Here is a 22,683-nt window from a genome sequence, read left to right as displayed (position 1 = left end):
GAGAATTGTTGATTTAAATTTAGTTACTGCGCGAGTGTCGCACTCTAGCCATATGATGGTATAACTTGCATGATGTCATTGTCAATTTAGTGCGCGTTGAGGTTATGTTTCGAAATTTATTCACACCAAATCAAATTTTGAAGTATAAATATAAACAGAAACAAAGTAAATCACGGTGGTCACAGAATGTTGATACGGTTGCTTCGGGTGAACGATATTTTCAACACACCTCGACGATTTGTCCAGGCGTTGTACGTTGGCAACAAAAACATAAAAAAGAATTTAAGACTTTTAACACCAATATTGGATTTTGAGCACCGTTTGTCCAATCCAAAAGATGTGGAAGACAACTTACGACGTCGAGGATTGTCCGAGCAGTTTGATGTGAATGATCTATTTTCGCAGTGGGAAATGTACAGTTCGATCAAATCAAAAAAAGAAGAAATCGAAAATCTCCAGAAAGAAGCCTCACAACGGTTGAAAGAAGCAAAATATGGTGAAACACTGAAAAAACGCGAAGATGCCCGACGAAAATACGCATTGGAATTGGAGACATTGGCAGAGGATTTAAGCAATTGCACCGGTGCTTTGGATGAAGTCGAAGAAAAATTTGTAAAAAAGTTTTTATCATTACCAAATGAAACGAATTGTTTGACACCACAAGAAGTGCAAATCGTTTCAAGTTTTGGAACAATATGCAACGAAAAACGAGAACATCATTTAGCCTATGAGGATTCCATCGAATACTACAGCAATACAGCGTATTTTTTGAAGGGTGACGCCGCTAAATTCGACAACAGTTTCAGCAATTATTGTATTAACTATTTTCGCAAGCATAATTTCATTGATTTCAGCAATCCAGATTTTGCGAAGACCATTTTGGTGGAAGGTGCTGGATTACCGTTGGAAAAATTCTATGAAGTGCCACACGAGCTCGATGTACATCACACGAATTGGATGCATCTAGTGGGTAACAGTTCAATGTTAAGCTTTCTAGGATATGCAATTAAACTGCGAGTGTGGGGAAAGTATATACCCTTACAGTGGATTTCAGCTGGGCGAACGTACAGCCGAACTAATCAAGACACTTTCAGCTTATATAATGTTAGTCAATCGAGTACTGTACAAATATTCCAGGCTGGTTCAGAAGAACAAATGCTACACAAATTTAAGGAAACCCTTGCTATGATCACGCAACTTTTCCAAAAACTTGACGTTCATTTTCGGATTTTGTACACGCCAGCCAAAGAACTGAATTTGGCAGAAAGCCTTTCGGCCAAAATTGAAATGTTTTCACCGCACAGCAAAAAGTACATTGAAGTTGGTAATCTAAACTATTACAGTGATTATATTAGCAAAAGACTTCTTTTCTCGTATGTCAAAGATAGGGAAACAAATGAAATTGGCTTTGCACACATTGTCAGTGGAACCGTATGTAATTTAACGCGAATTTTAGCCATAATTTTAGAAACAAATAACGGAATTGTACCGAGCCATTTGTTAGATGAATTCGTATAAAATTTTAGAAATTGGATTATTACAACTGTTGCAACAAGTTGTTCAATCGATTTTTTAAAAAATAAAACCGATATTATTGTAACGGAAAAATATGATGGTTTTTATTAGTAGTTACCCAAGAAAAACCAATCAAATTACTCTACGCTAAAATGATGCCAAGTTTAAGTAGTTCAATTTATTCTACACTGTTTGGATGACCGCCAAGTTAAAAATGTATTGAAGATTCGGCGTAACTTCGGTGTGGAATAAATTGAATAACTTGAACTTAAATTATCAATATGTAACGCCACCTAAGGTGGCCCACCTATATATTAAGTTAAAAATATAATGGACAAACGGTGTAGCTTCGGAGTAATTTAACTTGAATTGAATACATATAACACATCGGTCAATAAGTCCCGAGCCTAAGTAGGAAAACAACATTTTTTTGCCAAAATTCAATTTTATTCATCAACATAGTCCCCTTTTAGAGTGATACAATCATTCCAACGCCTTTCTAGCTTTTCGATACCAGTTTTGTAGAACGATTTGTCCTTGGCCTCAAAATAGGCTTCAGTTTCGGCAATCACCTCCTCATTCGAGCCATATCTTTTTCCCTGGAGCATTTTTTTGAGATCGGCAAAAAGCCAGTAGTTACTGGGGGCCAGATCTGGAGAATAAGCCGGGTGGGGAAGCAATTCAAAGCCCAATTCATGCAGTTTGGCCATCGTAACCATCGACTTGTGACACGGTGCATTGTCTTGGTGAAAGAGCACTTTTTTCCTTGCCATATGAGGCCTTTTTTTGGCGATTTCCTTCTTCAAACGCGTTAGCAATGCTATGTAATATTCACTATTGATGGTTCTTCCCTTTTCAAGATAGTCGATGAATATTATTCCGTGCGCATCCCAAAATACTGAGGCCATAACCTTGCCAGCTGACTTTTGTGTTTTTGGGCGCTTTGGTCGACTTCCACCGGCTTCTGTCCATTCAGCTGACTGCCGATTTGACTCCGGAGTGAAATGGTGGACCCAGGTTTCGTCCATGGTTACATAACGACGCAGAAACTCGTTCGGATTGCGCTTAAAAATGGTCAAACAGCTCTCCGAATCATCGACACGATTTTGTTTTTGTTCCGGTGTCAACAAACGCGGCACCCATTTCGAACACAGCTTTCTCATGCCCAAATGATCATGCAAAATTGTGTACACACTGCCTTTTGATATCTTTAGGATGTCAGCTATCTCCTGCAATTTCAGTTTGCGGTCGGCCATAATCATTTTGTTGATTTTTGTGATGTTTTCTGGAATAACTGCCTCATTTGGCCTACCAGAGCGTTCAGCATCATCGGTGTCCGTACGACCACGTTTGAAATCGGCAAACCATCGTTTGATGGTTGCAATTGATGGAGCAGATCCCGGGTAACACTTTTGAAGCCATTCCTCAGCCTGAACGGTATTTTTACCCATTAAATAGCAATGATAAATCAACACACGAAATTGCTTTGAATCCATTGTTTTGAAAATTACAAAAGTAGCGTCACTTAAACCACTGTAACTAGGTAAATAATAGTCCAAATGTCATGAAATTTTGACAGTAATCTTTTGAAGGTTGGTACTTTCGAAAAATCATGTGGATATTTCATTAGTGGCGCCATACGGTGGTTAGGCTCGGGACTTATTGACCGATGTGTTATTTGTATTACAAATAGTATTGAACTGAATTTATTCCACACCGAAATTACGCCGAATCTTCAATACATTTTTAACTTGGCGGGCGTCTAAACAGTGTAGAATGAATTGAACTACTTAAACTTGGCATCATTTTAGCGTAGAGTAATTTGATTGGTTTTTCTTGGGTAGTATGATTCATTTGTTGGAGAAAAAAAACGCGGGAAATATTTTGAAAAATTAATAATTAATAAGCATAGATTTTTCTAGAGAAATTGGATGACAAAAGTAAACATATGCACTTTGGTGGATCGAACTATTTCTGGGTAATTTTCCACAAAAAATCCAAATCTTCCATTATAAGCGCACCGCAAGCGGTTTTTAAAGAACTTTCATGGTAAAGTGCAGTAAAACTGCCAGATACAAATTGACTCACTCTATTGTGCACTATTGTATGTACAACAACATGCGCAGGCGCATCTCATATATGTACACACGCATACTAACACACAAAGAAAAAGTACACATATCGATTCGATACAAGATAAAAGAAGAAAAGGACTTTTGTGTATTAGGAAGTATTCTTTGTTTGGATGTGACTTGTATACAAAAAAACATCGAAATTGTTTGTTAAATCAGGCGAAGCTGCATCAGCATCATTTCAAACTGCAGCTGTATCTTTCATCGATTCTCCAAAAAAAAAATATAACAAAATAACCTAGAAAATTCTTTTGGAATTCAGGTAAATTGAAAACTTTTTACTTTCTTTCCTTCATAAAAATGCGTAGTATGGATTCTGTAAAAAAGCAAATTGTTCATTGCAAGTACATGAGTTGTACGCAACTCCTCCACAAAAATGTTTTAGTTTATTATTGATGAACATCAGTTTTAACCCGAAATAATAACAAAATTGTCATTTTCAGTCATAAAGCAACATAATTAGTCGAAATGTATTCCGCACGCAGTTTTGCGTATATGCTGCTATCGATTTGTTCAATCGATTATGCACTCGGTTGTTATCTCATCACACAAAACGGTACAGAACTCCTCGGTTCCGATGACTCTAATCGAGTAGCTACGAATGTCAACGTTACCAGCGGTTCCAACATAATCGATTGTTGTGAGTATTCATTCCCACTGTCCATTTCCCCGTAAAATCACATTTAGCCTCATTTTTTTTTCTTCATTGAAAACAATGTTTACTTTCTCTGAAATGTAATTTCAGTTGGAAAGGAGTTCGATATCCAGAAAATACATATATCATGGACGCCATCAAAAGTCTTACCTGAACATTTCAATGTTACCGTGCAATCGGATGATGAAGACTTTTTCGCCAAGAAAACCATACCTGGCGTGAGTATTTGCCTCTGATATAATTCATTTTATTTCTTTGTACCAAATCGAACGCTTGCTTGAAATGAGAAAAGACGATTTTTTTTTTAAATTAATAATTTCCGAAATAGAATCGTACTTTAGCTGCATTTGGAGTGTTGATTACACCGACAAGAAAGTATAACGTTACAATCGAAGCCAAGTATGGTAATCTTACAATGGGCCTCGAAGATTCTTACTTGCCAGCCTTCACCACATTTGTAATTGAAAAAGAGCAGCCATGCTTCCAAATCGGTAAGTTGTTACAACTATTTCCACTTCATTGGACATTTTTGTGAATTTCGTTTTGTTTTTCGTTCGAATATAGATGCGTATTTGTGGATTGGAATATGCACATTTATCATAGTTGTGTCGTACGCATTGGCCTACAAATGCCACGCCGATTTTGATGAACTTGAAAAGGATACTAAAAAATCTCAATATGAGAAGAATTTAACCGAAGGCAACAAATTATTACTCGATGATGGAACCAAGAAAATCGAAACAAATAATAATGCCGACAAAAAAGAGGCAAAAGCCGATGGTAAGGACCAACAAGGTACTCTTGTAAAACTCATGAGCTTATTTCATCTATTCATTTGTGTTTCTTCTCTTTCTATTCGTCCAGATAAAGATAAATCGATGGTCTAAGCCGTATGCATTTGGAGTTTTCTCAACGTGTGCTTCTCTGCCATAAGAACCAATGTATTTGACGTAACAGTGAATAGTGTTGGCGCCTAAATAGAATCTGCGGCAACTTTAGGAACGATCAATACTTCTTGTTGTTGCGAAATTTGTGACAACAACAAAAAGAATTGTTGGTTCTTAAAAATGCCGCAAATTGCTAATACATCTTATTTAGGCGCCACCGCTATCTTGCGCCGGCCAAAAGCATAGGTTGAGTATTCTTCTTCTTGGTGGATCATGCTATTTATATAACTCTTATATTTCCGAAGGGAAATAAGTTTTGCCGCTGAAATTAATACCAAATGTTTGATGAATAAATTGAGAATAAAAACCTACCTCAGGAATCTTCTGAACGTTATTTTTATCACTCAAGCTATGTCAATCATTATCAATTAAGCTCGCGATGTCCTCACCAAATGCTTCATCAATTGATAGTTACAATGAGATATTTCCTGATTTGACAAAACCATTGTATTCATATTTTTATCAACATTCAATGGGTATTCTCGGATAACTAATCTTTTCAGTGGCAATTTGTAAATGCAATTGCATTGCTAACTCGATTGCTACTGATGGTTGAAATTACGCCAAAGGTATAAACAGTTGTTATTTATTTGTGCCTGGAAATTATTGATGACGAAAAAGTTTTAACTGAAAAATTTTCATATAAATCGTGTATCAAATTCAAATGATTTCAGTCCATTGAAAGCGTTCAAGTCAAGCAATGGTTAAACCTTAAATCAACTTAACTGAGACGTATCTTCATCGAATTCAAACACTCCGTAGTAAATTCAGTTGATGAGATGGCATTTCAATCGAATATCGTTTTTGCTTTAGTCGTGCTTGCAGCCTTTTGTGTTTCATACAGTGTTGCTCAAGAGAAAAAATACCCTTCGGATCTGTGGTGTACGTATCGCTCACGCTATGCGTTCGCTCTTTTTCTGTCTTATTCACACTTACACTATATTCGTCATACAAAACAACGGCAGAACCTAAGTGTAGAACGCATGCGGTGCGCTTCAGTTGTGTGTAGCGATATTGACGCAAGACCGTATGCATTAGTATTGGTGTGAGAAGCGCGAACGTTTAGTGTATCCGCATGCGTTCTACACTTACATTCTGCCGTTGTTTTGTATGACGAATATAGTGTAAGTGTGAATAAGATAGAAAAAGAGCGAACGCATAGGGTGAGCGATACGTATACCGCAAAAATGAAGAGTATTTTTTCTCTTGAGTGTGCTTGCGAAACCAAACACAGAATTGTTTCAAGACAGCTCAAAATTTCCTTCGGACGCCTCAAAATTGCTTGAACACTTAGAGAAGTCCAAAGCTGAACTGAAGAGAAATATTCAATTAATTTTCTTGCGTGGGCATGATGCGTCATACCTTTGCAGCAATGAAGCTGGATGTTATCAAGGCTATTGTTGGGCATGGTGCGGTTTAAGTCTCACGAGTGGAAGTTGGTGCTATACAACTCAATCCGGTTCACTCAGTTTCCAATATATAAAATGCAAACAAGACACTGATTGTCATCCATGTTGGAAATGCGCTGGATTCTGCTCATCTTAAATGCGGACGCAAAAAATTGCAAAAAATTGGTGAAAATGTCCGGTTTTTTATAAATAAGCAAATTCAATTTACGGATCTTCTTCAAAAATTGCTGATCCAAGGTGATGAGTTAAAAATCAAAACTAAAAAGCACATGGAGATTTCATTGGTTTTTAGATTTTATTTATCTAAATCTTGCGTTTCAATAACAAATATTCTTGTTGCATTTCAAAGATGTTAATAAAAGTTTTGTAAAATAAGTTAACATTAAATTTAAAAATTAAAAAAAAAATGTTTTGGGTTTTTTTTTCATTTGATTTGATTTTAGGCTGCTTAGATTGCTTCGAACGCCTCTTCTCATTAACATGTTCATTTATTGAATATTCCTATCGAATCGGTAATTTCTAAATTAATTGTTAAAAAATATAATTTTTCAAATGCCGATGAAAACTTAATAGAAACTAACATGTTCACCATTCTTTGTTTTTTTTCTTCTGTAAATTAAATCGTTCGTTCTTTTCGTTTTCAATTTTTTTTTTCTCTCTCCATCCGTTGAAATATATTTTGCTTTTTTTTCTTTTCTTCTCCTAGTTGTCAAAGAAGTGGATAAAATATTGAAAATGATTTCCTAATGCATTACAAAAATAATGGATTTTCAAGTGGGGAACATTTGTCACTTGTATTTATTCTTTAGCAAACTTATGATGTGAAGTTAAAATTGGTAGGTGGTGGGCCCATTGGTGCGGCAAATTGGAATCCTGTAAAAATACATAATATCGGCTTGTGTGAGAATCGATCGATTCATATTCGATTGATTGTTTTTTTTTGTGTTTGTCTGATGTTATGTTTGATAAATGGCATGAGAGTTAGGTGTACAGGCCGATGAAACGATCAAGATATGATAATTCAAAAGAGATCTAAGCAAGCGGTGAAATTTGTTTAAAATTAAATGCTAATAAACAAAACAAAAATTGTATTCAGAAAAAAAGCATGAAATAAATGAAAGATGAACTTAATATTAAAGTATTAATGAAAATGAAAGAGCAATTTTTTTCAATTAATTTCAAGCAACAAAGTAAATTAAAAAAAGTGATTAAAACATAAATTTAGTGTATTCCGTTGTTCAATCGAAACAAAAGTGTAAAAGCGAATGAATTGGATTAAACCATAATGAGTGGAGCTATTTGATCGTTACCTCCTTGTTTTTGGATTTGTTTCGAATTATATTGCGCTTTCTTTTGTTCAGCGGTAACAATGACATCGTTCAAGCCTTTTTGCTGTTCGGGGCTCAATTTGCTAGTAATCATAGCATAGTATTGTGGATCTTGAGCTTGAAGATCTGCAAAGAAAATGTAGAAAAATTATTATTTTATTCGAGCATGAGTATGCGATTGTTATTCAATCATTGAAAGTGGTCGGACACATACGTGTAATGACTTGCTGGAAGGCAATGTATTCATCGATCGGATTATCACCATCCTCATCATCGATTGGTGTCAAATAGGTTTCTAGTGTTGTTTCGTCGAGATCAAAGTCGGACAGTTCTGAGTCATCATCCGAATCTTCATCATCCTGCAATTGAGATTAATAAATTTTATTGGATGTGTTGGGGACGTGTATAAATCATCAGGTTATTTATTTTGAAATTTATTTTTTTTTTCTTCCAATCAACTCAATTTTCATCTTCTATTTATTGAGTATCGATGATCGCTCACCTTGACTTCGGCCGCCATTTCGAAACCACTTTGATTAGCCTTTTTGGTGGCGAAATTTTTAATATTATCTAGATAAGAAGTGTTGTTTTCATCAACTTCATCTTCGTCGCTGGAAAGGGCTTCTGCAGAATGAAAATTTTTTTTAAGTAAAAATCATTAGTTTTTTTTATTTGGTAGACAACGTCAATCAATAAAGTAACCAGATGTTCCAACACAAACCTTCAAAATCTTCACCTTCTTCATCTTCTGACTCTTCTTCTTCGCATTCTTGTGCACGTGATTGATAAGCTCGTTTCAAACCTTCGAAAATGAGTAAAAGTGATGGCAAAATTTCACCGGACACTTCATTCAAAACGTATGGCTTCTCTCCACCCAAACTGATTGCTCGGCACAAACCGAGGACATAGAGTTTACGATCGTGAATACCCAAGAAACAATCTGTATCTTTAATCCTATCGATCACATCACGATAAACCATTAGTGAAATATTTGATTTAAAATCTTTTTTTTTTTAATTTCTGTGTTCTTTGTCATTTAATACGAACCATTGTTTGATGAAATGTGAGATGAGAGGTTCGTTGTTGTGATGATGATCTTTAAGAATGTTAATCAACAATACTGGATCATAGTAAAGAGCTGCGATCAGGATTTGCAAGCACATTGTTCGCAATTCCGATGATTTAACATCTTGCATAAGACGTGTAACGGCCAATTCAACGAAAGTTGGGATACATTTATCGATGCGACCCTTACATTGCAAGATGATCACTTCGATCAATTTGGCGGCATGGCATTCAGCATCTTCACCAGCATCGCTTGTTGTTAGAACCTAAAATTATATTGTCATGATTTTCTCAGCCCAAATTCTATGTGGTCAAATGTGCTATTATTCCTATATTTCGATCTCTTACCGTTTTGCACATGTCAAAGATGACTCCAACGCGATTCTCATCGACCAAGAAGGCTTCTGTGTCGATTGTGATGTAATTGTGCAGAGCTGGCATCAAGTCCAAGAAGCAATCGAATGCGCTCTCCTTGAATACTTTGTAAACGATGCCCAACATGACCCACATATCCGGTGAAATGGTTTTTGATGTCAAATCGTACAGCAGAGAAAATGCTTCTTCATAGAAATCTGTGCAATGTACATCATGATTAGACTCGTAAGAATCCCCCTTTAAACTGTTCCATTTCTTTATCTTCTCACAGAATGTACTTACATGTGCGTTGATTTTCCAAAATCAAACGAATGACTGCAATAACATATGGCTGTAATTTGGTTGCGATTTCAGCATTCTCTTCGAAAACGGCCAGCAACTTTTCGATGGTGCCGAGCAGACCGTTGGCTGTTTCTTCGCGATCATCACTGCTACCTTCTGGTCCTGACATCAACTCTTTGAACATTTCTTCCAAATGTCGGCAAATATCGACGACAATCGGTGCCAAATGCTCGGAGAATGTGCCGACAAATGTTTGCATGGCCGTATTCAAATCATCGATTTCCGTTTCGCGAATAATTTTCAACAATTCCATGGTAATATTCTGAACGTTCAGAGCAAGAATTGCATTCTTGATCACCTCATGAGCTTCACCCTCTTGTGATGATAGGTACACTTGAATTACGATCGCTGCTTCAACTTTGACGGGCAAATCAGGATCGGTCAACAATGCATTTGTGGCAAGACGCAAAATTTGCACCAAAATCTCCTGATTCTTAAATTCAACTTCGCCAAATGTTTGCAATACCCAACAGGCACGAGCACGCATATGACCGTGCGGACTTTGGAATTCGGGGAATACGTATTCGGTCAACATTTGCTCAATTTGGTTACGGTAATCTTTCTTTTTCAACAGAACCTCGGCAATTGAACCGATCATATAGAGAGCACCGTCTCGTTTTCGCGGCTCCGTGCTTTCTCGAATAACCTTTGTTTTTTTTTTTTAAATTGAATATTTTTTTTAATGAATTGATCGTTTGACGCAAAGAGTTATTGATGAGTTATTGGGTAAAAATTGAAGAGAGAGAGAGAGACTTACGGAGTTAAGGAACCCAAGGGCTTGTGGCAAAATGCCTTTTCGAATTTTACAGCATGATAAGAACAAAACCTGTGCGGCTGGTACTGGTGTCGAATAATCATCGTAGATGTCTAAAAAGAAATTGCAATTATACTGTCAATATGCGTTGACCGAAGATTGTTTATTCGAAGTGGCCGATTGGCTTACCAAATTTCCGACGAATGTATTCGATTGTGTCGTTTTGATACAGATCTTCATCTTCTTCGCTGTATTGCATGATTGGGAATAAGATCTCTTGGATGATTAGCAGCATGTGAGGTTTTAGGAAACTCCATGAATGTGCATGTGAGACGCTGTTTCAAATACAAAACACATTAGATCGTTGCTACTTCCATTCGATTCGTACATAGAATATAAGAGTAGTAAGAAATTGAAACCTACGCAATTTTCATGTAGCTCAACACTTCCGTCAATACACGTGGCGATACGTAGATGTTGTTACGATACGATTCCAAGACCTTGAGTAGTGATTCCAAAATGGCACGGGTGAATGTTGGCAAATACCATTCGGCGAATTTCTTGTAGTCTTTGTTGACTTCATTTCCAGGGCTGCCATAACGTTCGAATGTACGGACACAAATGTGCAATGCCCACTTTTTAGCCTTCCACCATGGCAATTCCAAGCGTTCTTCTTCATCCAAATTCGTAATATCAACAGGTACTGGGCTATCGATGATATATCGGCAAATTTCCATCCATTTTGAAAACACATCCTTGGTGATCAAGTCGAGTGGCAAACAAAACTAACAATGCAAATACAACAACACACCAATTAACCTTCATTAAAATACTGCTTCCAATTGCATTGTCCCAAATTGAAATGTTTGTTTAGCACAAAAAAGTGATATAGCATCAACTTACTTGGATTAGTGTGTAGTAGATTTTCAAGATATTCTTTTGCAACAAGACACAATCTTCGGTTTGTTCGGTGTTTTGCATCAAATTCACCATTAATTCGTAGATAATTGGCAGCAATGTGTTCATTGCTTCATCGAGCGGTCCACGTTCATCCGCTTTTTTATATTCATAGTTCTTGACGAGTTGATACAGGACGAGAACGGCACCCGTCCAACTTTGGTAATTGTTCGTTTGTAAGAAAATGCGAATTTTCTCAATGACCTCGGGCCATCGGCCTGGGAAATCGCTTTTGATTATGTGATAAATGCATGTGGCAATGTGAATGTATATGTTGCGATTGTTCAACATTTCGGGCGTTTGAATCAATGATTCGATGATATTGTTACGCACCAACGTACGATCTTGTTCATGAATCGAGAATTCCATTTGTGTACCGTCCACATCCTTTTCCAGCCAGTTCCTTGTGACGAAATTTTTCAAATAAATAGCTGTCGCTTGCCGCACTGTCACCGGTATTTCAGCTTGTATCACGATTTGCAGCAACGATGGAACGAATCCGATAATTTTGCATACCTAACCGATTGTTTGTGTTTTTGTTTTTTTGGACACATTTTGAAAGAGAAAATCGAAAATGAATATCAATCGTTTTCAATCAGATTGATTGAATCACAAATAAAAAGTGAAAAAAGAGCGAATTCAAAATTGAGTAAACATCGTTGTGAAAGTATACAGCGGGTGAGTGAATGAGGAAGTGAGCACCCGACCGACCGTAATACACACCACACCGTGTTGAATGATGAAAAGTGAATTAATATTGTGTATGTGAGGCCAAGCCATTATCTGTCTCGCCATATAAAACACACTCTACGCTATTTCACGGGCAATCGATATTTCTTGTCGCTTTCATTACACACAAAGTTTTCGCTCTTAGTTTGACATGTTTGAAATACAACCAAAAAAAAGCAACAACAAAAAAACAAATCCCTCAAACCCATCACTACACTGTAATTGATTTATGAATGTGTATTATTATTATTTTATTCTCAAGGTCAAAACTCCAAAGCATTCGTTAATTCACACAAATCACGTACCGGTAAAAGAGCAAAGCAGTGAAAAAATGAAGCATTCCTTTGCTGTTGACAAGCAAAGCAATCTTCGATAGATTTTGATACCCAAATCTACCATTCATTCGATTTCGACTTTGTATTCGGATACATGAGCATTGAGAGAAATAGATAGAGGCAGAAAAAAATATCCCATTCAAATCCATGCAAATCAAAAAGTAAACAAAAATCGTATCATTCGCGATGAAAAAAAAATCGCATAGACTGCCATCGCATAGATTTTCGATTCATAATTATTGGGGGGGAAAAAGCAGCGAAGAAAAAAAAATCCTATATAAAGTAAAAATAAATTCATTTTGCAGTTGGCGTATCATTGTGGACATTGTTCAATGCACACACAATTGAATCGAATTTTTAAATTATCACTAAGCAGCAGCTGTACGTCATTTTTCGCAATGACACATGCCGCACGCTGAAAAGAGATGTTTTCTGTGTGCTTGTGTATTGGAATGCGTTTGAATAGAACCAATTTTCTTTTCTCGTCTTCATTTTATTTTAAAAATCACACTAATTTACCGATATATAGCATTCACAACGATAAATTCGATGAGATTTTACAGAGTTGCGGTGAATTTACTCAATTTCCGTCGATGGATTGCATGATTTTTAGATTTTTTCCAAAAGCACATGGTGTGTATTGTTTTACCTGCTTGAGTTGTTCTTCAGCTGCATCGCGCTCAGTTTTATCCTCTGACAGCGTGGCTCTCATCATTTCAGCTACTCTTGCCGTATCCATTTTTGCACAATATTTTTTTTTCTTTACAAAACTTAATTTCAAAAAAAAAAAACAAAAAAAAATTGCTCCAAACCAAATGGAATTTACACAAATCAAGCGAATAAAAATATATATATATACGTATATATATACTCTCAGACTACAGAATCCGCTCTCTTGAACAAAAGCGCGTTGTTCGTCTCCAATGCCACAATTACCAATGAGTTTTTGAAATATAATTTTTTTTTTCGAACATTGACTTAAAGCGACACATGCCGGACGAACCGTATTGTGTGTGTATGTACTATGTGCTAAAAGTGGAGACGGTACATTTTTCATGGTTAAAATACTTGTTGTTTATCATTTCGAAATTCATTTCGAACAAACACAATTTGGCGCCAAATCAAAGAACGCCTGCATTTTCGAAAATGTCTTCTTCTTCTTTTTCATATGCAAATTGAAAATGCATTGGCAGCTGCTTGTTGAAAAAGTCACATGTTTATTCGATCGAAAACATAGACAAAAACATGAATGTGGTGATAAACAATAATTTTTTTTCTTCATAATACTAATGTAATGTTGATGAGTTATTTTTCAATGTTTGATTTAAAAAAAAAAAAAATTTGGAAGTGTCATTCAATCCGTTGCATTGTTCCCCAGCACTGTCCCTTTTTCACTTTCACTCGCAATGGTACGTGCAATTTTGCACAATTTTCCATGCTTGATTTTAGGATTTTCTGCACTTGATTGGCTATTTTGAGTGGTACTTCGTACAATAATTCGTCGTGCAAGTGCAAAACTAGGTCAATGTTAGCGCTGGTTTGCAACTGTTTTCGGTATTTGCTTAGATTTCGTTCCATCCGTAGGATGGCATATTTAGCTATATCAGCAGCTGATCCCTGAATCGTTGTGTTGATTGCCTGTCGTTCAGCTTGAGCTCGTTTTCGCAAATTGTTGGCATTTATGTCGGGTATATAACGTCTACGCCCAGCTATAGTCTCAACAAAGCCTTTCTCACGAGCAAAACATAATATTTTTTGTGTGTAATTCCTGTAAAAATGATTCAAAATTTAATTAAAACATAATCAATTACTGAATCATTCACAAATCTACCGAATTCCTGGATAAGTTAGATGGAATGATTCGTGCAATGATTGTGCTTCCTCTTCTTCACATTTCATAGTGGCGGCCAGACTCTTGATACCCATCCCGTAAATGATTCCATAGCAAATTTGTTTAGTGTCGTTGCGCATCTTTTCGGTAACATCTGATTCGAGCACCTTATTCCATTTGGCCGCAATTGATATGAACACATCGTTTATCGTACTAAAAATGCCAATGAGACCATCATCTTCTGACAGATGAGCCAGAACACGTAGTTCCAACTGGCAGAAATCGGCTGAAATTAACATTCGATTTGAATTCACAATGAATGCACTGCGACAGGAAAACACTTGAGGAATGAATTCTGTGTGGAAATCTTTGGCAACATTTTGTAGATTTGGTTCGTGCATCGAAATTCGACCCGTTTGCGTGAAACTGTAACTGCTACCATAAATTCTGAAGTTAAGATAGAACAGTGATTACGACCGGATATTTTCAGTGCGCATGAGTGTTAGGTACCGAATGGAGACTCTCTTACCGATTATCATCGCTCGTCTTCTTGATAAGTGGCTGAACGGATTTCGACAAGATTGCATGCAGGCTGCGATGTTCCAAAATCAATTTGGACATTGGATGTGTAATTTGCAACAATTGAGCGCGTGTACATTTTGTTGCCATTGAACCATTTTTCTTGCGAACCTTAAGTGCTTGGGCTACTTGTCTGGATGAGTTCACAGCGAAACGTTTCCCATTCAGTCGAAATATTTCCGCCTCCAGTTCACCAATGTAATCACTAATTTGCTCGCTCAACACCTCCATAGCGTTTCGTTCAAGTGCCATCCCAGTTTGTTCCATGTGGAGCAGTGACTTTTGAACGGGCATTTCCATCTCTGCGAAAATACAATTCAACGAATTTTACTCTTTTTTTTCCTTTCACATAAATCTCATTTACTATTGAATAAACCTTTGAATGCCTTGAAGATTGACCCATTTCCCATTTTGCTGAGAATTTGTGACTGCTCGCGAAGAATGTGCCGAGTGACGCATGCTTTGATTGATGATCTAATTCGTTGGGGGAAAAAAACGTTGAATTGCAGTGCTTAACTTTCAATTGTATTTTCAATAAAAAAAATACCGTATTTTCGTTGTTGTTGTGGTACTCATTTTCCCATCACAAATTGTACTCGACAAATCAATGCATTTCGGTGCATACACTTCAATCTGAAAAGAATTGATATCAAGTGTGCTGTACTTTTATATTTTTATGTTCTATATACTCTTGCCTACCATTTTGCTAAATGATCTGGTAAGATGGTCCTCTGGTTGAATCAACCATTGCGCAACGAGAGTGTCTTCGATGAGACAATCGACTCGACGAATCTCCGGAATGGCTTTTAATAATGTTTTCAATTGAGTCTTTGAATCGTTGCAGACCAAAGTCAATTTGTTTCGGGCCATCACCGCTCGAATAAAATCGGATTTCTTGCGAAACTCAACTGAGTTGTCATCTTGAAGGCTGATAAAATGTGTAATGTAATTGTCTTGGAATGATATTGCCACACCGTATAAGTAAAGATCCGGTAAAATAACACAATGATAGCTCTTCGATCCAGCCGATGTCGTTGTATCAGGTCTGGCTGTGGCCAAGGAGAACCCACATTCGGTCACCTTTTCGAATTCTTTGACAAACTTTTGAAATTTATCTAACGTCTTTGTTACATCAACGATTTGAAGACGAAGTTCATTATGGCGTGCACCACTTGCCAACACCGGACTATTGCTTGTTGACCGTAATTGTTGCATAAAATCATCGTTTTCATCATTGTAAAAAGATAATGAATTATCGAGGATTATTGAATCAACGTCGCTATTTTCACTCGACGTTTCGCCCGATGAAATTTGTTTGGCCGTGGTCACTGTTTGACCTTGGCTCCGCTTTTTATTCGGTGTCATCACATTTTGATCCAATGGAATTCTTCTCTTTTGAGCTGGCTGACGATCTCCTGACACAGCATTTTCAGTATTCCCTGTAGCTGTTATTGTTTCAGTTGCATTTACAGCAACTTTCGTTTCATTCCTAGCGCCTTCATTTTCATTTAAAACAACCGCATCTTTATTCGAAGCATCTTCATTTCCAGTTGTCGTCCCATCGCGCTGCGTCCAATTGATATTCTGAATACCCATTTCAGTGCGTAGGTATTCTCGAGCCTCGTCGATGATTAATTTGGCTGCCTCTGTCGGTGTTAAACCCGCTCGCCCGGTAACAAACAGCAAACGATGCTTATTCCGTTGCTCAGCATCATAATTTGTCTCGCCATCACGTTTTTGCACATCAAAACTGATCGAATCGGTCAAACCTATGGTAAAATGAACAAAATAAACACGAGTTTAAGCAAATTGGAATCTTTTCGTGAATATTTCCCACTGAATGATTTACATTTTTCGATCTCGAGCACATTGGCCTTTGAAATATCAACAAGCGTTTGGTATCCGGCATCGAAAAGTGCCCGGGCACGTTGACCATTCAGAACGGATATTTTCATAAGTTCAATCAAATCTTGGTGAACACCGAAAAATATCCGATCTTGAAATTGTGACACAATCAACGCTAGCATATCCCAATTCAATGCTTTGCAGAATGATTTAACGATTCCAGCAAACGTTGATGTCGTTTGTTGTAAGCTTTGCAACGTGCCGCGATTTAGTTTGTATTTAAACGCCACTTGGTTCAATGGGCGCTCGTTGATTAGCTCATTCAGAACAAGAGCCGTGTAGAAGCTGCAAATGAATTTATTTAGCATGATTCAAAGTGTTCCAAGCAATAATTATATCAGAGCTGTGGCATACCGTTTATGAATTTGAAGCGTGCGATTATCCAATCTTGTTGTGCCTCGCATTGCCTTCACCAAGAATGATTCTTTCACTCCAACCAATTCACCGACTCTTTGCATCGAATTCGAAAGTTTCTCCCACGTATCCAGATAGAAAAGCCAGTCGATGTTTTGCAGTTGATAGCACACAGAAAATGGCGTTACAAGATAAACAGCATGTAATTCCGTTTCAAGCACGAAGTTCTGGCGGGCCTTCTGCAACTCAGAAAATAGAAAAAATCCATCGCTTGGTGGCATTGACGATGCCAAACAAGCGTATCCAAGGCGAGTTGATACGAATTTTATTTCATCAGTTTCTTCATCCAACTGCAACCGAATGAACTCATACCGCTCCAAGAACCGCATACATTTTCCCACCAGATCCGTGTCTTCGATCTCATCAAGTTCGTCCGCTGCCGGTTTGGCTTTCTTCTTTGATTTGGCTTGCGCTTTGTATTCGTTCAATATATTCGTAAAATATTTGATTTCAAACTTATGCTCCGAATGATATAGCGTACATTTCACAAATTCTTCCAATTCACTTCGCGTTGTGGCTACGCCAGAAGCAATGATCTCTAAGAGTGCTCGCTTCAAATGCGTCTGTAGGGACAACGTAACAATGGAAACGGGTTTGATTCAAATGAGCATGAGCCGTAATAAATTAAGATTTATTAAAAAAAAAGAACTAAAGAATTAATTCTTGAATTTATCTCGTGAGAATGAATTAATTACAAAATGATGAAGAACGCACGTGATTATCAGACGATAAACAAGATGTGATGGGCTTTAAAGTAGCTTTAATCAATTCCTGGCCGATTCTTGCATTTTTTTTGTCACAAATTAAAATCGATTCACCTTCAGTGTCCTGAAATGTAGTATTTCCATTAATCGATCATTTCATTTTTCTGTTTCAATTGAATCAGACGGTTTTTTTTTTAAATCTAACTCACTTTTCCCATTCGACCAGCTCGACCAATCATTTGCTTATATGTCAACGAGCACATTGGTTTATTGAATTGCATTGGTGATCGAATAATAACTCGGCGTGCTGGCAAATTGACCCCTGAGCTCAGCGTGCTTGTGGCGATGATCACACGAATTGATGATTTGCAAAAAGAACTTTCGATTATGTCTCTTTCGTCAAACGTCAGACCGGCATGATGATAGGCCACTGCATACGAAATTGTCTTTTCAAGAACCGAATCCAAACCTATGGTCAAATAAACAAAGCAAACACGAATTGATGCAAATTAAAATGTTTTAAGGAATCGTAATTTGTTTCATCGAATGGTTTACCAGCTGGTGAATTCCGCAGGTGTCCTTTAACTTCTTCAATCATTTGCATATTTATTTCCTTTCGAATTTTTTCGCCGATTGGCGTTTGGCTCTTTCCCAACTTATAGATATTCTGTGCAACATGAACGGCCAACTTTTCACACCAGTCCTTTGACGGGCAGAACACAATGACCGCCGCCGAATTGACAATCGTCTCAATGCACAGCTGCGCAATATTGTCTTGATCATTGTCAATGATGGAATAATCCTCTGTGGTTATCATTCTTATCAAATTCATCGAATTGTTTAAGATCTCCGGTCCGATTTTGATCATTTCACGCAATTCAATGGGACGATAATTGGTTAGATAAAATTGTGAATCCAGCCAATTTCGAACGAGTTCCGAGTTGGGTAGTGTAGCTGACATCGCTACAATTCGAATGTTTGCGCCCAATTTACGAGAGCAAAACAGAATTTTCGTGAGCAACAATTCTAAGATGTAGCCACGATTTGAGTCTGAAATCAAGTGAACTTCATCGACAACGACCATCCCAATCGAATCGATATTTTGGTGTTCTAACAGACGATTGACGATTGCGTTGGCTTTTTCAATGGTACAAATTGCGATGTCAGCTGATTCAAATCCACCAGGCGCTGTATAGCCACCGAAAAAACCTTCGACACGTATTCCGGACGATCGCAACAAATCCTGGAAGTGATTGATTGTGACAGTAAACGAATGGATATTGAAAAATAAATATTTCGACGATTTTGTACCTGAAGTGTATACATTTTTTCTCGCACAACCGAAATGAACGGCAGTATGACAATCACTTTCTTCTGTCGCTTCAGTACCGTTTGGAACATCAGCACCTCACTAACGAATGTTTTGCCTGCCGATGTTGGTGCACTGTATAATAAGTTGTCGTCTCCGTCTTTAATCTGCAATTTGTTTTGGAAAGATAAAAAAAAACATGAATGAATGAAAAATATTCAAATTTGGTCGATTAAGTTTAACAAAAGTTCGTTTACCCTCGGATTACTCAAGCATTCCGATTGCCATTCAAACATTTCATGAACGCCCTTTTTCTTATACGCTTTAATGATTGGTGCTGAACAACTCCAATCCGCTAAATTATCGATACTCAATTTATTTGGTTGCACCACTGATAAATTCGTCTTTACGTCAGTCTTCTCAATAGCTCCATCTGAAGCCACCCGTTCGGTTATGCTTCGGGAAAATATGCTTGTTTCCAGTTGTGATCCAGTTTTTTGAATCGATTTGGCTTCGGTTGTATTCAAATTCGATAAATGAATGCTAACTTCTAACAAACAGTTTTCCAAGTCTTGTTCCATTGTTCTCCTGTCATCTTCATTTTGACCACTTGGCATCGATACACATTCAGCATCGATCACAACATCGGCCAGTGAATCATTTTCCTCGATTGGTTTTGCGTTTACTAGATTTTGCTGTGATGCCAATAGATCGTTAAAAAAGGCCGAGTCTTCCCATTCGAGATCATCCTTTGGTTGTTCATTGTCCACCTGTGCCTGTGGATCAGTCTTATCAAAATCTTCGGTACGCATCAGTCTTTCAACATCGGACACATTTACTTGATCCGATCCTCCGCTGTCACTCAACGCAATCAAACTGTTAGTACTTTTGGTATCGTTTCCCTGTGCATCGTTTTGCATTGCTGGCGTTTGGATATCACCGAAAATCGCATCAAAATCATCTTCTTCGAACTTTTCATCCAATTTTATTTTGGTTTTCCTGTTTGCACGATCATCCGGCTCATCCAATTCCATTGTGCTGTCAAATATTGAGCCAAATTCCTCAGTAAAACTTGGTTTATACACAGAATACTTGGATATTTTCGAATCGCTGGCAGTAATTGGGTCGGAGCGACTGCGTCGCATGTGTTTTCGATCATTCTTTTTGGATGTTGACGCATTTTTTAAACGTTCTCTAATGGATTTGCCCAGCACATTGGTCTTTTCAGTAGGAGATTCGTCGACCACATCAAGTATCTTGTTTGAATTGATCGAATCCGAGGTGGGCGACTGATTCGAAAACCCATTGCCAATTGATATACCATTCAATGGTTTCTGCGATCTTTTTCGCGTTGGGGTGATTGCTTTGTTTTTATTGACACTTTTGCCGGCACAATAAATATTCCCCTCACACACATCCAACTGATTCAATGTGTTTTCACCTAACGATAGTGATTGCGAAAATGCCATCCTTTTAACTCCATCAATCAATGCACAGAAATTAAATCAATTTTATTTGATGAATGTAATTTTCAATGAATAATTTACTACTTAAAATAAACAAGGCGACTTTGCGTCTGATCCGTTAGGTGTTTGAAATGACAGTTCTTCAAAACACACATGATTCACAAATGTCAGTGACGTTCACATCAACTTCATTGCACTAGAATGGCGCCGATTTGAAATGAAATTTTCAAATAGATTTAAATTCAAATATTTTTCCTGTTTGCAATGTTCATGTGACACTAGATATTTCTTTTGGGTTCTGCTGAAAATAGACTTTTGTTAGAAAACGGTGAGCACATCGTGAAACAAATTAACTCATTTTCCATCTCATTTTGAACGATTTAACATCAACAAATTACTTGAATCATTTCCATAATGACTTAATTCGAGACTTGTGTAAATGATAATTTGTTTGCCTATTTTTGATTGGAATATTCAAGAGCCAATTAATATAATATAAATTATTAGCTAATTTTCTAACGTTTTCATTAAGAATGTTCGAAAATGCATATTATACCTACTTTCTCGTATGAAATATAAATGATCAGACATTTTTTCCCTTTTCAATGATGAGGCATACATGTGTCCTATGAAAAATAGTTGGAAATATTTTGCAAGCAAAAGTGAAATCAAATTTGTAATTTGCTAATTAGCTTACCTGAGTATCGCATGCAAGTACTTTGGCAACGGTCAAAGTAATTCATTAAACTCCGTACTTTGCATAGAACATTTACTAATCGTTTTATTATCTGTGCCAAAATGCGCCGTTCGTGCTGTCGGAATAAATCCCAAACTATCAGCTGATGATCATGTTATTTACCAACCAACTCTGAAAGCTGAAAACACGTTTGTAGTGATTTCAAAAGGGTTTCGTTACGTTACTATAACTTTAAAAAAATCAGTTTATTCTTGTTATTTTTGATTAAGTGACAAAATATTTTTTATTTTTGTATTCGTATGCAAATTCATTCACTTCTTAACTGTAAAATTAAATTATTTGTTGCTGGGGAAATGAGATTTAACCAAGGGGCGGATTACTATTGAAAAATTAAATTCAGTACTTTTCAGTGGTTTTCAGTGGATTTCAGTGCTTTCAGTCTTTTCAGTAGTAATTTGCCCCTTATATTCAACTGTCTTTATTTTGCTCTACTCTCTTGCTTTGTTCGCTGTTCTCGATATTGCTGGACACACTCACAATAATAATAATATGAGCTACATATACGAGTTTTGCACTAAATCTTTGACAAAGGCTTATTTTGCAGAAGCGTCGGGATTTGGAGGCTTCAAGAGGCCATTTGTGAACATTGAAGACTTAAGAATCGGCAAATCATCCGAATTGAAAGAAAAATGTTTGAGTAGAGTTTTTCCAAATGTGAATCGCTTGTATTTAGGACATTGTAGTGATGATACTTTTCCAGTAGTGTCCGAGTATTTTCCAAATTCACAACATTTGGAATTCGATTCGGATGACCGACTTTCTGATAAAAAATAGAACATGACAGTTCGATATATTTGCCAAATGTTAAAAAATTCAAATTTTGGTATTTTCTTGACTATGAAGTAACCGAACCAAAAATTCCCTTTTCATTCAATCATTTAGAAGAGTTCGATATCATGCGTTTTTCACAAAGTTCCGGCAAAGTTCTAACGTTTATCAATGAAAATCGAATGATTGAAAAATTGACGTTCGATTATGCTGGTCCATTTTCCGTAATAATGAAAGGTCAGCTGCAGAATGCGTTACTATTTTTAAAGGACGTTTTTTTATAACGCATTTATTGACGACATTAGAGTATTACCGCTCGTATTGCCACATTTGGAATTTGTGAGAAGTTTTCGTTTTTATGCTGACAACACCGATGAAGAATTAAGAGCAGCTTGCGATGGCAAATG

General features: G+C 37.0%; 4 protein-coding genes across 5 annotated transcripts; 2 read left to right on the top strand and 2 right to left on the bottom strand.

Moving 5' to 3' along the window:
• The first annotated feature begins 86 nt into the window (after window positions 1–86).
• On the top strand, window positions 87–1,608 carry LOC129579242 (serine--tRNA synthetase-like protein Slimp). The gene has a single exon (XM_055469098.1). The coding sequence runs from the start codon at window positions 187–189 to the stop codon at window positions 1,516–1,518; it is 1,332 nt and encodes a 443-aa protein (XP_055325073.1). The 5' UTR covers window positions 87–186; the 3' UTR covers window positions 1,519–1,608.
• A 1,560-nt stretch (window positions 1,609–3,168) lies between these two features.
• Window positions 3,169–5,578, top strand: LOC129579244 (uncharacterized). 2 transcript variants are annotated; one of them, XM_055469101.1, is made up of 6 exons: window positions 3,169–3,909; window positions 4,091–4,287; window positions 4,393–4,520; window positions 4,631–4,793; window positions 4,867–5,097; window positions 5,167–5,578. In XM_055469101.1, exons 2-6 carry the CDS (start codon window positions 4,116–4,118, stop codon window positions 5,187–5,189), a joined length of 717 nt encoding a protein of 238 aa, XP_055325076.1. In that variant the 5' UTR covers window positions 3,169–3,909; window positions 4,091–4,115; the 3' UTR covers window positions 5,190–5,578. The 2 variants fall into 2 exon arrangements, with proteins under 2 accessions (XP_055325076.1, XP_055325077.1); XM_055469102.1 differs by having other exon boundaries at window positions 3,289–3,909; window positions 4,867–5,082.
• Window positions 5,579–6,934: 1,356 nt separating this feature from the next.
• Window positions 6,935–13,580, bottom strand: LOC129577837 (importin-7). Its single transcript, XM_055465540.1, has 13 exons — window positions 13,193–13,580; window positions 11,426–11,995; window positions 10,946–11,307; window positions 10,712–10,857; window positions 10,526–10,635; window positions 9,709–10,414; window positions 9,400–9,623; window positions 9,034–9,317; window positions 8,708–8,940; window positions 8,489–8,610; window positions 8,201–8,345; window positions 7,969–8,112; window positions 6,935–7,531 (listed from the first exon to the last, which is right to left on the bottom strand). The coding sequence occupies exons 1-13, from the start codon at window positions 13,280–13,282 to the stop codon at window positions 7,473–7,475; spliced, it is 3,195 nt and encodes a 1,064-aa protein (XP_055321515.1). The 5' UTR covers window positions 13,283–13,580; the 3' UTR covers window positions 6,935–7,472.
• A 157-nt stretch (window positions 13,581–13,737) lies between these two features.
• On the bottom strand, window positions 13,738–20,920 carry LOC129579253 (DNA polymerase theta). Its single transcript, XM_055469122.1, has 13 exons — window positions 19,543–20,920; window positions 19,288–19,452; window positions 18,532–19,219; window positions 18,186–18,445; window positions 17,987–18,100; window positions 17,213–17,835; window positions 16,803–17,143; window positions 15,653–16,722; window positions 15,501–15,586; window positions 15,330–15,427; window positions 14,904–15,255; window positions 14,375–14,821; window positions 13,738–14,311 (listed from the first exon to the last, which is right to left on the bottom strand). The coding sequence occupies exons 1-13, from the start codon at window positions 20,752–20,754 to the stop codon at window positions 13,894–13,896; spliced, it is 5,874 nt and encodes a 1,957-aa protein (XP_055325097.1). The 5' UTR covers window positions 20,755–20,920; the 3' UTR covers window positions 13,738–13,893.
• Between the last annotated feature and the right edge of the window lie 1,763 nt (window positions 20,921–22,683).

The sequence above is a fragment of the Sitodiplosis mosellana genome, unplaced genomic scaffold, assembly GCF_009176505.1.
Source record: "Sitodiplosis mosellana isolate CC-2019 unplaced genomic scaffold, AAFC_SMos_1.0 Smas_scaffold_6226, whole genome shotgun sequence".
Taxonomy (NCBI): domain Eukaryota; kingdom Metazoa; phylum Arthropoda; class Insecta; order Diptera; family Cecidomyiidae; genus Sitodiplosis; species Sitodiplosis mosellana.
This window is presented reverse-complemented; position numbering and strand designations above follow the sequence as displayed.